We start from the raw sequence: 17,953 nt of genomic DNA on the forward strand, positions 1-17,953 counted from the left end.
TTACTTTCTGGTTAGGGGAAACACTCCATTAATACTTATTGATATGTATTTATTGGTATGTATTAACTTTATTAGGGATCTCATTTACCTGTTAGCTAAAAATGATCACCTGTGAGAAAAGACTTCTTTCGTCTTTATTTCCCCAGAACTTTTACTTCTTTATAATGTCCTTTTTATACTCTAATGCCTTTTAACCAAATAATAGCTGCTTTTTATTTAGCTCTGCCTTGTGCTAGGAACTTCATGTAACTTGGCCATGGTAGGTAATTTGCATTGATCACAGCACATAACTTTGAAGCAGGAGAGCTGGGGTTAATGCCGAGGTCTGTCATTAAAGGCCTGTGTGTGCTCTTTGTACTGTCCCTCATTTCCAGTTTCTTTCCATTGGTTCAGGACAAGTAAACTTTTAAAGCCTTGCCTGTGTGCTTCTCTTTCTGAATAGCCACAATATGAGAACACCTCCCTCCAGACTCCATTTTCAGACCAGTCAGCATCCCATTCCCAGCACGAGGAACTTGAGCAAAAGCTTGCATCTACTGAGAAAGAAGTTTTACAGCTCAATCAGTTTCTCAAACAAAGAATAAGCCAATTTAGTGAAGAGAAGAAGAAACTGGAGGAAAAGGTAGGTATTTTTAATAAAGTTGAATAAGGCCAAGGGCATTCCTTCAGCATACGATTTTTTTTGTTATGTACTGTATGCCAGGTATCTTAACAAGTTTATTATACTAAAGTGAATAGTTTTACAGTAACTTTTGAGAAACCCTGTGCAAAATCTACAAAAATCCAGGCATTTTTTTTGAGAAACAAAAATACCATTGTATATTATGTTATGTCTTTCTAAATAATAGTAAAGCTCTTTTTAGTTGCCTATGCTGAGATGTGACACCAATAACTTTTCTCCTTTTCCTTTTTGGGTCCTGTATCTTTGTCATGTATGGTATGAAGGATTGCTAAATGAAATAAAAGTGGTCTTTCTTTCAGAAGCACATGACTTCAAGTTATATAAGGTGAAGCCCTTGAATAGAATAAGTAGCTGAAAGCCAGATGCCTATATATACACAATACATCTGTACATTTATTTGACCTTTCTGCCTTTATTAAAGAATTTTCACATACTTCATCTCATTCCATTATAGTATCATTTAAAAATCATCTTAAGCAGCTACTTAGTTGTAGAACTGGCTTTAGATTTCTCTTGTTACACTTAACTTACTGTTCTATAAACTAACCTCCCATTCAGGTGATCTTAAGGCAGTCACTATGGTTTTCTGTAGACAAGATTGGCACTATTGATAAGAAACTCATTGATATGTTTGAGTCAGTATAGATATACATGTGTGTATGCACACACACACGAGCTAAAATTTTTTATCTTCCAAAAATAATTTGACATTTTACATGGCAGATAGAAATTGTTGAAAAGCTAGACTTAAAATTCAAGACAATTTAACTCTTTGTTTGCTGCCTTGGTTCTAATAATAATTTATTTAAAAAAATTAGAGGAAAATACTTTCTCCCTAATCTGTTTTGTTCTAATAATTGTATTTAAAATAAAGAAAAATAAATCTGTTTGTAAATTTCTTCTAAAATGGAACTCTCCTATTGCCTTCTAGGAATGATCTCACTCAGTATTGTGTAATACTTGAAAGAAAAATCTTATCTTTTTATAACTAAAATAAGAAAGATTTATTAGCATTGTCTCATTTGATGGCTTCCCTGGTAGCTCAGACAGTAAAGAATCTGCCTGCAATACAGAAGACCCAGGTTCAGTCCCTGGGTTAGGAAGATCCTCTGAAGAAGGGAATGGTTACACACTCTAGTATTCTTGCCTGGAAAATTCCATGGACAAAGGAGCCTGGCAGGCTGCAGTCCATAGACTTATGAAGAGTCAGACATGACTCGGTGACTAACACTTCCCTTTTCTTTTCATTGTGTGTTGCTGTTGTTCAGTCACTAAGTTATGTCCTCCTCTTTGTAACTGCATGGACTGCAGCTTGCCAGACTTCCCTGTCCTTCACCATCTCCTGGAGTTGGCTTAAACTCATGTCCACTGAGTTAGTGATGCCATCCAACCCTCTCATCTGTTGTCCCCCTCTCCCCCTGCCTTCAATCTGTCCCAGCATCAGGGTCTTTTCCAGTGAGTTGGCTCTTGGCCTCAGGTGGCCAAAATATTGGAGCTTCGGCATATTCAGGGTTGGTTTCCTTTAGGATTGACTAGTTTGATCTCCTTGCAGTCCAAGGGACTCTTGAGAGTCTTCTTCACCCCAACAGTTTGAAAGCATCAATTCATTTACCCGTAGGTAATTACTGGCGTTCAAAATTCAGTGACCTCTATTAATCTGAAACACAAAACTTGGAAGTTAAATAAACAAAAACCAGAAAATAGAGAACTTCTCATCAGTTAGCAGAGTAAAGAAAAGCAAGAAAACTAGATCCAGTAATTATGTGTGATCAGCTGCTTGTGGTCACAGATAACAGAGATGATGTCTGATCAAGTGTTGGCCAAGATCTGTGATCCAGAGCAGCAAGCTTGACATGATAGCAAAGAAGAGAGTTGACCAACCAGAGAAAAAGAAGATACCTTTTGAACTGTGGTGTTGGAGAAGACTCTTGAGAGTCCCTTGTACTGCAAGGAGATCCAACCAGTCCATTCTGAAGGAGATCAGCCCTGGGATTTCTTTGGAGGGAATGATGCTGAAGCTGAAGCTCCAGTACTTTGGCCACCTCATGTGAAGAGTTGACTCATTGGAAAAGACTCTGATGCTGGGAGGGATTAGGGGCAGGAGGAGAAGGGGACGACTGAGGATGAGATGGCTGGATGGCATCACGGACTCGATGTACGTGAGTCTGAGTGAACTCTGGGAGATGGTGATGGACAGGGAGGCCTGGCGTGCTGCGATTCATGGGGTCGCAAAGAGTCGGACACGACTGAGCGACTGAACTGAACTGAGGACGCCTTTGCACGGTAGAAGTCAACCTGACTAAATATTCTAGTGGCTCCTTTCTGAGGTCACAATTATGTCACGTTTAAGACAGTTAAACAATTAAGTGTAAATTAGGGAGCGTGCTGTAAAAGTAGACTGGTTAGTTATGTAACTTGCAGGGTCATTTGCTAAGGCAAAAACGGGGTGGTGTGGTCTTTGCAGGTCACAACCAGTGCCAACATCCGTAAGTTCTGGTAGAGAACAAGTTAAATTGTCACACCAGCACCTTGATTTTAGTCCTAAGAAAGCCCCAGCACATAGTAGGATTTGTCTATTTTTACCAGTGTTGCTCCTGACCCAAAGAACTAAGTGGCTCCTAATTTTATTAATGGAATAAATAGATGAAATGCAATGTGATGTGTTTTTCTAATTGAAATTGTTTTAATAAGAGTTGTTATACAGTGGACCTGAAAGAAATTAGATAAAGCACAAAAGAAACTAGATTGTGGCCAAGCATTAGCTTTTATAAAATTTGGAAGAGTAATCCATTATACTACTGATTACTACTTATTTCCATGGTGAATATGAGAAAAGGCTATAAAGTTATTTTACAACCCTATAAGCTTGTGAAATAATATTAAATGTCTGAAAGACAGGCAATTTAAAGTAAACATAGTCTAGAGTTTACTTTTTAGGCAACTATTTGTACATGCTTTGTTTTTAATTGAACTTGAGTATGAAAGAGCTGTAGCAGTAGTATCTCTACAGAATCTAAAGATTTGTATATTCCAGATGGAAAGGCAAAAACAAATAGCACATAAAAATCTGAGGTTCAACCTGTACAAATTGGGATTTACTAGTATTATGAATTGTATATGTTCTCTAGTAGGTGTTCAGGTAACGTATTTCATCAGTCCTAGGGTGGCATTAATGATAAAATACGTTTTTATTTTATATAATTTTTGGAAGGAAAATATGCTGCAAGCTCAGTTTGACACAATGCTTTCGCAACAGTCTTGCTTGAGCTGTGGATTACTCTCATTAGTCCCATTATTTGTTCTTAAGTATTTGATCATTTTGGTAAGTGTCCTGGCTTTGATTGCATTACTTTATTTAGTACACGATAAGCAATTCCTTTGTCTGTAAGTAACAAAACAGCTTTAATTACTTATAGATATCTTCTTTTCTTAATTCACATAAAACATTGCACAAAACTTTGCAAGAAATAAATTAAAGTCATCATTCCAGAGATGAATACTTGCTTCACTGATTTCAGAATTATACCCTGAAACTGTTCCTGTTTTTCTGGGTACCAAGACAGAAACAATGCCAAAATAAGTTGGTTTTTCAATGCCAAACTTTATAAAATTATTTTTCAATGCCAAACTATAATGTAACATTTCAAAAGTATTTTAAATGTCATTTACACTTAGCACTATTTCAAATTGCACATAATACTGTTGAAATGACATATGAATAGTCTTGACTAAATTTGCACATATGCAGACAATAAAAACTATATCATTCCTGCAGCCTGGCTGACTGCAGTTTATAGGACATCATCAGTTGTAAAGCAAATAAAAATTCCCAAACTCTTAATTTCAGTGATATGAGAATTTGCAAAAATGTGAATCTTAGAATTTATGAAATAAGGTAACTCATACGTAAGTTGGAAGTGATGTTAGCTATATCTGAAACTGTTGGCGAATTCAGTGATGCCTAAGATTAGGCTGTTTATATAATAATAATATTGTTATTTTTTGACACGAAACCCCTAAAGATTCTTAATCTTTTTTTTAGCTTAAAACCAGAGATAGATACATTAGTAGCTTGAAAAAGAAATGCCAGAAGGAGTCTGAACAGAACAAAGAAAAGCAGAGAAGAATTGAGACCTTGGAAAAGTATCTGGCTGATCTTCCAACTCTTGATGATGTGCAGAGTCAGAGTCTACAGGTAACATGAAATAAAATGCTGATCTTTAAATGGCAGGAAACATATTCTTTTTTGAATTGACTCTTTTGACATACGAAATTTATAGTGTTTCATTCATTTTGTAAATTTTTATAATTAAAATTTTTGGTTGTATATTTGGCTAATTGTAAGTTAAATCTGTATGCTTAATTGCCGTTTTTAGGATTAACTTTAATTAGAAACTTTGTTCATTTAAGCATGAGTAGGTCTTTCTTGTTCTTAATTAACACGTGGTTTCCTGCGCGATGAACCTGTCTTAACCCTGACTGTTCTACTCTACAGTTTCTAAACCACTGACACCCCACTCCACGCACGCACCACGTGCACCTCAGTTCTGACCTTTCCCAGTGTTCTCTGGGAGCCACCGAGGCTTAACAAGACCTTTTTGGACTATCTTTCTAGATACTTGTCTTGTTTTCATCATTCTTCTTAATCTTTCCATAAATTCTTTCTTATACTTTAATCTATGACCTCCATTCACTCCTCTGACTGCTGACTGTTTTCCTTTCTTAGCAATATCTCATGCAAAGTCCTTTTACCAACCCTGGTGAGGCCTTTCCTCTTGAGGCCTTATTTGTAAATGCTACAAATTTGGAATAGTCCATTCAACCTACTTTTTAGTCTTTTCTCAAAGTCTTTCTGATCATGGGATTTTCAATCTCCGTACTATTGATATTTGAGGGCAAGTAATATTTTGTTGTTTGACCCTATCCTGGGCGTTAAAGGTTGCTCAACAACATTTCTGGCCTCTATCTACTGGATGCTGATAGCACTGCTCCTTTTCTTCCCCCTAAACCAAAAATGTCTACAGACTTTCACAAATGTGTCCTGCAGGGAGTGGAGGGATGAGAACCATCGGTCTAATCCGTGGTGTATCATTATTCTGAAGACTTCAGACCAACAGCACATTCTCTGTTTATGTTGATTTATACGTTGTGAAACGAAGAGATGGTGATATCATGAAGGGATTAAAGAAGGACCCACAAGGGTTTGAGCAGGAACAGAGAGGACTGCAGATTTTAAAATGTGTATTCATACCATATTATTCCCATTAGGATGGCTAATACCTAAAAAACGGAAAGTAACAAGCATTGGTGGTGATGTGGAGAAATTCTAATTCCTTGTGCACTGTTGGTGGGAATGTAGTATGGTGCAGCCACTATTGTAAACCATATGACAGTCCTCAAAAATATTAAAAACAATGACTATATGCTCCATTAGTTCTGCTTCTGGGTATATACTAAAAATAATGGCAAGCAGAGTCTCAAACAGGTGTTCATTCACAATGTGTGTTCATAGCAGCGTTATCTCCAATAGCCAGAATGTAGAGGAAGCTCCAGTGTCCATCAGTGGGCGAACGGATGATCAAACTGTGATGCATACATACATTATAGCCTTAAAAAGGAACGGCTTTCTTACACATACTGCAACATGGGTGAGCTTATGGACATTTGCTAAGTGAAATAAGCCAATCACACAGATAAACAGATTAAAGATAAATGAATCAGAGAAAAATAGGTATGAGGTACCTAAAGTAATCAAATTCGTAGAGACATAGAGACAGAAAGTCGAAGGGTGCTTGCCAGGGGTTGAGGGGAGATGCAGATGGAGAGTTGTTAATAGATAGAAAGTTTGTTTTGCAAGATGAAAAGAGTTCTGGTGATTAGTTTACGACAGTGCGAATGTACCGAACTCTACTGAATTGTACATTTAAAAATGGTTATTAAGATGGCAGATTTTATGTTACGTATATTTTGCCACAAATAAAAATAGAACCATATCCCCAAACTGAGATTATTCACCTTTCTCTCTATGGCTTCCAGAAATTTCTGGCTGTATTCTGCTCTTCTCCATAATCCCATTCTCTAGGCTCCCTTTATGCAAAGGAAGAGATAAAGTGTTGAGTGCTATACATGAGATGAAGATAGCGTGGTTTTAACAGTCAGTCTACGAATTCTTGAGAGCCTGGTATCGATTTCTAGTAGGAACACATTTGATATTCTTTGTGTTATGAACTTTAACAAATTTCTCTTTAGCTTCAAGTTCTAGAAGAAAAAAACAAGAATTTGCAAGAGACTTTGATAGATGTGGAAAAAAAGCTTGAAGAGTTCAAAAAACAATATCAAGAAAAAGAGGCACAGCTAATATGCCAGAAAAAGAAAGAAAAGGAGTTGGTAACTACAGTTCAGAGGTAAGAAACCCTCAGTAATCCTTTTATGTTATTTTTAGTTTATTCTTTATTTTTCAAAGAGCATTTTCACTTAAAATGCATTAATTTATAATTGGTGCTCTATTATTTTTCTTAAAGATGTACTGTTGATAACCAAAAGTATTATGTCATCGAAATAGATTGTCTCAGTTGCAGTTTATTTGATCCAGTGTACTGACATCTTGGTTTTAGACGATTTTAGATGAGAATAGTTTTTTAAAAAGACACCAGTTGAAAACAGGAAGTATTAACACAGACCCTTTATCTAATGGCTTTGTCAATAAGTAAAAATTCTAAATAACAAAAAGCAGGGCAGCCGGACTGCACCCCTTAATGGGACCTGTCCGAGTAACTGGTCCCATTTCACCTGACCGCAGAGTAACAGATGTGGCTCTTTGCCAGGCACCTTCCAAGTTTTCTCACATTCCCTTGCCTCGCAAGACTCTTCTAATTTAATATAGTTAGAACTGCAGGGCATATTATTTGCTCGTATATTTTGTTAATGTCAATGAAAATTGATATTAGATTCCTGAAAAACCTAGAAAATGAGGCAGTATATTCATCTACATATACTCTGTTTTTTAGAACTTAGAAAACCTTAATAGATGATCAACTGTTAGCAGTAAAACTATCCTAAGAGGAAAACAACAAAGCAACAAAAAACTGAATTTGAGAAAGACACTCTTAATGCTTGTATCAATTATGTATAACTCAACAAAATTTTTTTAGTCAAAATCCTTCCGATAATTCTATGTTAATATTGCTTTACTACTATTTTCTAAGTCTTAATATGTCTCGTCTACATTTTCCCCTTGGATTTCAGTGCAGAAAACCTCTGATTTCTAGTCCTCAGTGTCTCTAATCTCAGCTTCAAAAAAATCCATACCCCTTTGCCTCTACCTTTATTTTTCTCCTGTTTTCTGCCTTCTTGATATTAAATTGCTTTTTTATTACTCCACACCTTATATCCTATTCTCTAGTCTCAAAACAGCTTCCTGACCTCTGTTAATTCAACCATGTATCTTTCTTTAATCTTAAGACAAAAGGCCAAGGGACAATGCATTTGTTCTGTTTTATAGAGTGTTACAGTCACAAATGCAAGCTGTGTTTTTATGAGTAGAACTAGGAACACCTGAAAATAATTTGAATGTTTGTTTTGTTCCACTGCGTGCTTTCACATGTTTAATTTGATTCCATATCTTCTCTTTCACTTCTATTTTCTCTTTTATTATGCTTTTGGAGAACATCGAGCTTGGTGTTCTTGGTTTGGAAAGATTTAGTTTAGTGCATTTCAGAATTCATTTTCCGTATTTTCAGTATCTTTGATCCTGAGATGACATCATCCCAGGAAATTTCTCTTGATTTCTGATAAACATAAAGGACTCCAGAAGGTGTTCTAAAATTATCCAGTACTTGTATGCCTATAGTGTCTCCTGACTTCGGGGGCAGGAATGTTATTTCAGTTTTCCTCAACTATATGATGTAGTTAGTATTCCTTAAGTTTCAGAAGAATTTAAGATGTATTATGTGACTATAAATTATATCATTACATTGATCTGTTTTTATATACTATTCCCAAGTTTCCTGCTTTGTGAATATGTAAGAGCTTTTGGGATTTAAAAATGAGGCAAAACTTTTTCACTTAGAAATGAAAATCTTAAGTAAAATATGTGGAAGGGATTCACAATAATGCAGTAGTTGGTACCTTTGCTGTTCAAGAGATTTATTACTTTTCTAAATGAGCATGCTTCATAACATAAACAAAATGAGAATGTATATGTGAAGGAATACTTTTTTGATATTTTTACATGACAGAGTACATTTTTCCTTCCACATCACTGACTCTTTTGTTTTCTTCTTAATGAGAAGCCTTAACAGTTTTAATGTAATTTATTTTTCTTGAAATGTTTGTAATAAATACATAGAAATAGTATCTTAGCACTGAATTGGGACAAAAACATTCTGAGATAGAAATAACATATTTTTCACTCTTAGACTGAAAAAGCAGATACTTTTATGACAAGTAATAGTATATTACAAAGCCATACAGTATATTTATAATATGTAAAAATTTCTCTGGTGCCATTATTTATGAACACATCTGAATACCTCATTGTACTATTTTGGACTGTCAATTCTTTGTCCACAGGCTAGATGTGGCATTTCCTCTTTATGAGGGATATGGAAGGGGAGGTAAAACATGACAGCCACAATAGTTGAAAGAGGAAAACAGTGAAAACATAAAAGTCCACCTTAAAGGAACTCTGTTTCTTTTAGTAGGCTGCAGCTCTTGAATATGACTACGTGCTAAAGCAAAACTATTTCTAGGTGTCTTGCTGTTTTGTTTTGGTTTGGGTCATTGTTGTTATGGCACAGTTTCTTTTAACCTAAATACGAATCTTCCTTTCTCAAACCTAACACCTACCGCCCTGCCCTTATCTTTTTTTCTTAATATACCAGAGGGGCTTCCTTTTTATTGTTTCCTCATAAATGCAACTCTGTGCCAAGCATAGCATGAGGAACTGTTATGTCACATAATAAATGTATAAGATTATTGCTTTTCAAAGAGGAGGCCCCACTCAACATCCAATACAGATTCTGGTCACCACAACACCAGTCATACCTGTTGGGCCAGCACAGAGTGAGGAAAGACATGGCAGGAATCCATACTAAAAGCAGCCCTTGCATCAAAAAAATTATATTCAGACAGACTACACAGAGATACCCCCACAAAACAGCCCCTTCAAGACCTTTAGGTAACTGTTTCTCCTAAACTCACAGTTAGAGAAATGTAAGTAAAATGCAGAACCTAAGGAACCGCTCCCAATTAAAAGATCAAGAGAATTCCCTAAAGGAATAAATGAAACTGACCTTTCCAGTCTACTACGTCCCAGGTTCAGAATGAAGTTAATAAGAATGCTGAAGGAAATTTTAAAAAGCTGTTGATAGAAATGCAGATTATTGTAAAAAGGAACTGGATTGTTGCTTTCATTCATGAAGGAGAAATGTAATTCTGCTGATTTAGGTAACAGATATCTTTACGAACAAACTGCTGCTGAACTCAGAATGAAGGGCAAAAGACATATATCCATGTTCTTAGGCTCCCTACCACAGTCATCTTAATTAAGGAACTCGCCTTTTGAGAAGGAGGGACAGAACAGAATTTAGATTGTGGAGCCCAGATTAGGGTCATGAGGGACTTCGCTAGGGCCTAAGGATTTCACATACTAAGCAAATCTGGTCTTGAATCTGGTCTCACATTTGCTGTTTCTGAAAAGATGATCAACCTCCATTATATTTTTTACTTATAAGAAATATAAGTACTCAAACTTATTCATCTACTCTCTGTAGGTTTTTATTATTGCTTGGTTAAAATATAGACCCTAAGAAGAGACTTCATTTATGTTGAAGTCATCTACCAAAATCAGCACATAGAGCTTATTTTCTTCATATAATTATGTCTCTCTAAAACAGTTTGCAGCAAAAAGTAGAAAGATGCCTTGAAGATGGAATTCGCCTTCCTATGTTAGATGCAAAACAGCTTCAGAATGAAAATGATAACCTGAGACAACAAAATGAGAATGCCAATAAGGTCAGTACATATCTTTAATAGTGAACTTTGATAGTGAAATCTGTAGATATGTGTGTATATATATAGCTTATTTACTTTATTTGATTTATATTTTTACTAATATTTAGCAGCTTTTACGGAGAAGGCAATGGCACCCCACTCCAGTGCTCTTTCCTGGAAAATCCCATAGATGGAGGAGCCTGGTGGGCTACACAGTCCATGGGGTTGCTAGGAGTCAGACACAACTAAGCGACTAAACTTTCACTTTTCAGTTTCATGCATTGGAGAAGGAAATGGCAACCCACTCCAGTTGTTCTTGCCTGGAGAATCCCAGGGCCGGGGAAGCCTGGTGGGCTGCCATCTATGGGGTCGCACAGAGTCAGATACAACTGAAGCGACTTAGCAGCAGCAGCAGCAGCAGCTTTTATAGAATTTTTAGTTTAAATGTCTTTATTAGGAAAAAAAATAGCAATTTAAGTAACTGTAAATTAAATCCAAACTAAAGAAGTTATGTTATTTCTTAGCAAAAACAAAAGGATATCTTTTTCTTTCCTAAATTATTCAAAATCTGTTACAAACTTACTATTTTTTTAATATTTGTTTGTTTGGTTGTGCCAGGTCTTATTTGTGGCTCACAGGATCCTTAGGTGTGGCATCCAACTGTTGCTTGGGGTGGTATCTAGTTCCCTGACCGAGGATCAGAACCGGCTTCCCTGCATTGGGAGCACAGAGTTTTAGCCACTGAACCATCAGGGAACTTCCCCAAATTTGTTTTTATAAAAAGTAAAGATTAAAGGTTTATCAAGAACTAGAGTAAGACATTTGCAGTTTTATATATGTGTGATCCAAATCAGATGGCTATTTAAAGGATGCTTTGTATAAATACTTCTGTAAAAAAAAAATCACATTTTGATTTTTTTTTTAAATTCATGATTCTGTGCGTTTGTTTTCTTGTGATTTAGTAGTTCTAAAAAAGCAATGAAAAAAATTTTGATTCAGACTGATATATTTCCTATATTCTAGATAATAGATAGCCAACAAGATGAGATTGACAGAATGATTTTGGAAATTCAGGTAAGGACTATTTTGTACATTTTTAATCAAGCTGTATGCTCAATTACATATCTAAAAATATTAAAGCATATATGTTTTGTATAAAAATATTAATAACAGTGGAGATTACATTATAAATTCTTTAATCTTAATCTTTCAGTTTTTTAGAACAAAAATGATTCTTGGTAAATCATTTCTTCAAAAAATTGTTCTCTGTTCCTTACCTTGCGTCTTTTCAACTGGGTGTATGTAGTCTGTCTCTACTACTGAGAACACATTTGGGTAAGACCATCAATGATGGGCTATTTAAAGACAACAGACTGTTTTCAGTTCATTGTGACTGGGCAAGAACCCACCCCCTCCTACTAATTCTGAATGTTATTTTTCTGCATTGTCAAAGTATAACACTGTGCGTATTTGTGTCTGTTCCTCCTGCTTATTTTCTTCATGGTGTGGAGACTTCTGTGGATCACCTACTATCTAGAGCTTAGGGTTGTCTGACCCATAATACAAACCAAAATTTGTAGATTAAGTGGATTTTCATTCCTTTATTGATTTGCCAAATATTTACTGAGCCCCTGCATATATGCCAGGTGCTGTTCTTAGCACTGGAGGTTCGTCAGTGAACAAAGCAAGTCCCTGGCCATTTTAGTGGGGCGAGTTGGAGAAATGGAAGTATAATGCCAAGCAGAGAAGTGAAGTGAAAGTCTCTCGGTCGTGTCCGACTCTTTGTGACCCCAAGGACTATGCAGTCCATGGAATTCTCCAGGCCAGAATACTGGAGTGGGTAGCTGTTCCCATCTCCAGGGGATCTTCCCAACCCAGGGTTCGAACCCACGTCTCCTGCACTGCAGGCAGATTCTTTACCAACTGAGCCACCAGGGAGGCCCCAAGAAGAAATATGTGCTATTATTAAAAATAAAAAAACGGATAGGGGGCAATGACAGATCATGTTGCGTTAGATACAGCGGCCATGAAGTTTTCCCTGAGTAAGTCACATTTGGATATAGATTTGCATGGAGTTAACCAGGGGAAGAACATTCCAGGCAGGGAGAGCAGCCAGGGCCCTGAGTGTGGCTGTGCCCTGGGTGTGCTCCCTGATGAGCAGGAAGGCGGCTGGTGTGGAGAGCCCTGCTGTGAGACCCAGCGAGAGCTGACGGGTGGGAGAAGGTAGCCCGAGGCCAGATCACACAAGGGGATGCTATGTTTTCATGTTTTATTCTTCAGGTGATAGGAAACCACTGGACAAGTTACGCTGAAGACATTTGTATTTTTGTATCTCCTGATTGGAGTATTCTCAAAGCTGGAAATAAAAAAGAATCACATAAGTGGTTTGAGCATCAGAATTTATGGACAGTCTGCTCTGTCTTTTGACCATGTTAAGTGATCTGTCAGTGTGATCGAATACTAGTCCATTTCGGCATGCCTGTGGACTTACTGGATTGATCCGCAGAGGTTTCTCTTTTTAATGTGTGTTCCTTCCGTTGTTCTATAAGCCATTCAAAGCGAGAGATGGTTGGTTTCCTCAGCCATTATCTAACTTCTTATCACGGACCACAGTGAAAGGAATTTTTATTTAATTGGTAACATTTTCCAAGAAGTAAATCTAATAAAAACTATCTCAATGCGAATGAAGGACAGTCAGCCTTGTCCTTTGGTATTGGAAACCTTTTATAGCCATTGAAGAATGTTTCTGCTTGGTTGCTCTGGATCTTTGCTGCTGTGTGCAGGCGTTCTCTAGTTGCAGCAAGCAGGCCTGCTCTTGGTTGCGGTGCTGGGCTTCTCATGCAGCGGCTTCTCTTATTGCAGAGCGTGGGCTCTGAGTTCACGGGCTTCGGTGGTTGTGGCTCGAGGACTAGAGGGAGGGCTCAGCAGTGGTGGCACGTGGGGTTAGTTGCTCCGCAGCATGTGGGACCTTCCCTGACCAGGGATTGCATCTGGGTTCCCTGCATTGGCAGGCAGATTCTTACCCACTGTACCACCAGGAAGTCCTTGTAATTTTTTTATAATGGGAAGTTTGTCTCTTTTGCCACATTTATTTACATCAATATGGATTCATGGCTATGTTTTATGCCTTGGGTTATAATTTAATACTGTTGTACTTTGTTGCTCAAATTGTTCCAGTTTGGGGCATTGGCAGCTCTTTGATCTGACTCCTGTGTCCTTTTGGATTACTTCCTCTCCCTACCATTTCTGTGTGTATGTGTGTGTTAGCACAATAAGTCTTTCTATCTAGGAAAAAAAAAATTTTTTTTAATAGAAGTTAAGTTTTAAATGCAGGTAATCTATTTTTACTCTCTTGCTAACCCTAAAACTCCATAATAACTAGCAAAAATTCCACTGTTATGATTATGCCCTATTCTCGGCTTTCTTTATTCTGGTACTTTCACAGGCATTGGTGAATATTATCTTGGAAGTGAATATTGTCAAGATAGAAAATCCTAGAAGATTTTGCAGTTCTTGAAGCAGTGAAAAATGCCTATGCTTGCTACAGGAAAATTTAGCAGAAAAAGGAGTTCTTAGGCCCATGGATATATTTTTTAAGAATACTGCAGAAAAATCCCTTCAAAGGAATATTTAAATATCTAAAAAACATCTTTGAAACATACATTTATTTTACTTTTGATCAACTTTAATAGTTTTGGGTAATATAAAATTCATTTCCAGGGATTGGACCCTAATATATAATCTGTTTCTAGAGTTTGATTTATTAGGAGCCAGTGAAGTCATTGTTTAGAGTGAGGTTACTCACTGATGGTAATTATTCACAGAAATGTAATAGTCGTTAGCATCCTCTGAAAGTCAATTCTAACATGGTTATCTATGTGGTTGAAACCTTCTTTAAGTCAGATAAGATGCTTCTGTGTTACTAGTTTTTCTTAGCTTTCCAGTACATAATATTAATAGTTTCTTTCCATTTTTTAACTATTCCCTTTAAGTTAAAAATGACATTCTTGTTATTTAAAAATCCAAGCAATATAAAAGTGTCATCCTCCCTATCCTGTTCTGCTCTTCGCTCCAGAGATAACTAGTTAACAAAATTGTATCTTTGTAGACATTTTCCTATGCATTCACTTAAATGTAATTCTTTATATGTTTGTATTTAAATAGTGAGATAATATAATAAATATTGTTTTGTGCTGTACATTTTTATCTAATAATATATACTGATCATTTCATGTCAGTAAATTAAAAACTACTTCGTTCTTTTTAAATAAACATTTTATAATGAGCACATACCATAATTTAGGGCTTCCCTGGTGATTCTGGCGGCTAAGCATCTGGCTGCAACGTGGGAAGGTCTGGGTTTGATCCCTGGGTCGGGAAGATCCCCTGGAGAAGGAAACGGCAACCGACTCCAGTGTTCTTGCCTGGAGAATCCCATGGACGGAGGAGCCTGGTGGGCTGCAGTCCGTGGGGTCACAAAGAGTCGGACATGACTGAGTGACTTTACTATACTATAAGATGTGTTCAGTTCAGTTCAGTCCCTCAGTCATGTCTTTTTGTGACCCCATGGACTGCAGCATGCCAGGCCTTCCTGTCCATCCCCAACTCCTGGAGCTTGCTCAAACTCCGAGTTTGTCCATCAAGTCAGTGATGCCATCCAACCATCTCTTCCTCTGTTGTCCCCTTCTCCTCCTGCCTTCAGTCTTTGCCAGCATCAGGGTCTTTTCCAGTGAGTCAGTTCTTCACATCAGGTGGCTAAGGTACTGGAGTTTCAGCTTCAGCATCAGTCCTTCCAACGAATATTCAGGACAGATTTCCTTTACGATTGACTTGTTGTTGGATCCCCTTGCAGTCCAAGGGACTATCAAGAGTCTTCTCCAGCACCACAGTTCAAAAGCATCAATTCTTCGGTGCTGTGTATCAGAAGTCAAATAAATACTGATTTAGGTCAGTGACAAGTTTATTGATTCACAACTTTGAAGTTTGGGGAGAACTCAGTCTTCTATCGATTATAATGTATTTGTTGTTGAATATAGAAAAGGTTTTACTTCGTGTAAAAGTGTACAGTAATTTTGAAATTGAATTCAGTGCTATAAAAACGCAGATGTTTTGTTCAGCTGTCAAGGTAATATTGTTAACTGGTGTGAATACCTTGATTACTAGTTGATCCTTTAGAAATATTGCCTTTCCTTTTATCCACGAAACCAGTGTAGCTAAACAGGCTTCTCCTCTTAAAAGGTTCTTCTTCTGTCAGTGTACAATAGAAAAGACATTTTGCAGTAGAATGTTTCCCGTCATTTCCGTAAACCTGGCTACAGTCTGAGTGTGAATGAGTTCTTTGGGCATTACTACCTTCCTTCCTATTTATTTCTCAAAAGTATATTTCACCCATGTAAATTTGATTCCAGTGAAATCTTACCATCTTATGTTACCATTATAATCTTTAGGCAGAGGCCATACAAAGTAAAAAGATTTACTTGTTTACTTGTTTTTTCTAACACATTAAAAAGTGTTCTCATGGAAAGGATTTATGCACTTAAATGATTTTTCACCAGTTCCCTTGGGGACTAGTTCTGAGCAGCTCTTCCTGTCATCATTGTAAAAGCAGAACTCTCAGGCAGATGGTTTGTAATGTTATATCAGGTAGCAAGATGATAGTTAAGAAAGGAATTTGAGCTGGACACTGTCTTTAATTATTATTAAATAGAAACCTTAAGAAATGTGATTTTTACGGGGCTTGCATATTCATTATTTATTGCTTAGTTTTAAAATACTTTGAAAATTCTCTTTTATCAGTTTGGAAGAATGAGGGAAAGTGATTTAATATTTGTCCACAGTTAGGGCAAAGTGAGAAATGGAACCTCTGTTGTCAAATGAAGAGATGTCAGTGATGGTTCTGGGTGATGATATTATATGTTATAGGAACGGTTCTTTCTGGTTTATGTTTACTATCCCTAGACCTCAACAGTAATCATACAAAGTAAGAAAGAGCATATTTTTATACATGAATTTGCTGAGATTTTGACAGGTGTGCCCAAAGTCTCAGATGACATTCTACGTCATGTCTGTCTGACCTCAGAGTTTGTGCCTTGGGCATTAATCCTGGCTACCTCAAAGTGAAAAAAAAATGTTAGTCTGATTTGTTCCTTGTATTAAGATAAGCCTTAGGGGAGAGAATTGTTTTAAGGGGTTTTCCTGGAATGAAGAATAGTTAAGCTGGAGCACATTGGGAAACTAATCTCCTGTGGAAAGCACCTTATACTCAAGTTACCTCGAAGTGCAATTTGGCAATTTTGTCCCTAAAGTGAAATTTTTTAGTACATTACACTCTACGATATGGTGGCATTATTAGCTCCTTGAGAGGAATAAAGTGCCTTTTTGTTTCCCCTGATAAGTTTATTTCGAAGGCTTTATAATGACTTTATCTCTTACTGCTTTCTGTCATCCTCGCTCTCTGCTACTTCTCACACAGAAGAGACACCCATCTGCCTCAGAACCTTCGCACTGACTGAAACATGCTCTCTAGTTACCTGTGGGACACAGTCCCTCACCTCCTTCGGGACTTTGCTCAGATGCCATCCTTTCCATGGGCCCTTACTCTTTCGCATTTGACATTCCACCCCCACTCCATCACCACACAGTTCTCCAAAGCACTGGGCAAATTCTAATATGTGATACTACATAACTTACATATTTATTATGTTTATATTCTTTGGCCTTTTTCCTCCTAGTACAAGTTCCAGAAAGACTAAGTGTTTTTGACTGTTTTGTTCACTGATGTGGATATATTTTTGCTAAATGAATGATTATATGAAGAAATGTATTTGTGAAGCTCTTTTGTGTGTGGAATGGGGTGAGGTGAGGTTGGTTACTTCTGTGTGTTTGTATAGCAAAACTGCTAATATAAGAATCTTTCAAAATATTCTGTCCTAAATTAGGTTTGTGAAGTATGTAGAATACGTTGAGTAAGGCACATTTGGTTTTTCTTCATTTGGGCTATCTGTATTTAGGGGGAGAAAAATGGTTAGCATTTCTGGATATTTAAATCAAAATATTAATAACAAATGAATTTAAAACCACATTCAACTCCAGGAATGATTGTGATACAGACCTGTTTAGGTTAGTAACTAGACTTAAATCATTATTAAACAAGAAATTTAAAGAGAAATTGTAGACATTTAAAAATTAGTTTATTTTTAACTTCAGTAATTCTAAGCTTAGCTGAAATTCCCCTGCCCTTGCTTTTTTCTTAGACATGCTTTTTCATATAGTTTTGAA

At 36.8% G+C, this 17,953-nt stretch overlaps 1 protein-coding gene across 1 annotated transcript in view; it reads left to right on the forward strand.

The window, feature by feature from the left end:
• Positions 1-17,953, forward strand: part of CEP85L (centrosomal protein 85 like) — a 132,079-nt gene that overhangs the window by 99,711 nt on the left and 14,415 nt on the right. Inside the window, exons 6-10 of the mRNA XM_052645508.1 lie at positions 443-622; positions 4,725-4,877; positions 6,932-7,086; positions 10,579-10,696; positions 11,699-11,749. Of these exons, the coding sequence (XP_052501468.1) occupies positions 443-622; positions 4,725-4,877; positions 6,932-7,086; positions 10,579-10,696; positions 11,699-11,749 (657 nt within the window). The remainder of the gene's footprint in view (positions 1-442; positions 623-4,724; positions 4,878-6,931; positions 7,087-10,578; positions 10,697-11,698; positions 11,750-17,953) is intronic.

The sequence above is a fragment of the Budorcas taxicolor genome, chromosome 9 (assembly GCF_023091745.1).
Source record: "Budorcas taxicolor isolate Tak-1 chromosome 9, Takin1.1, whole genome shotgun sequence".
Taxonomy (NCBI): Eukaryota; Metazoa; Chordata; class Mammalia; order Artiodactyla; family Bovidae; genus Budorcas; species Budorcas taxicolor.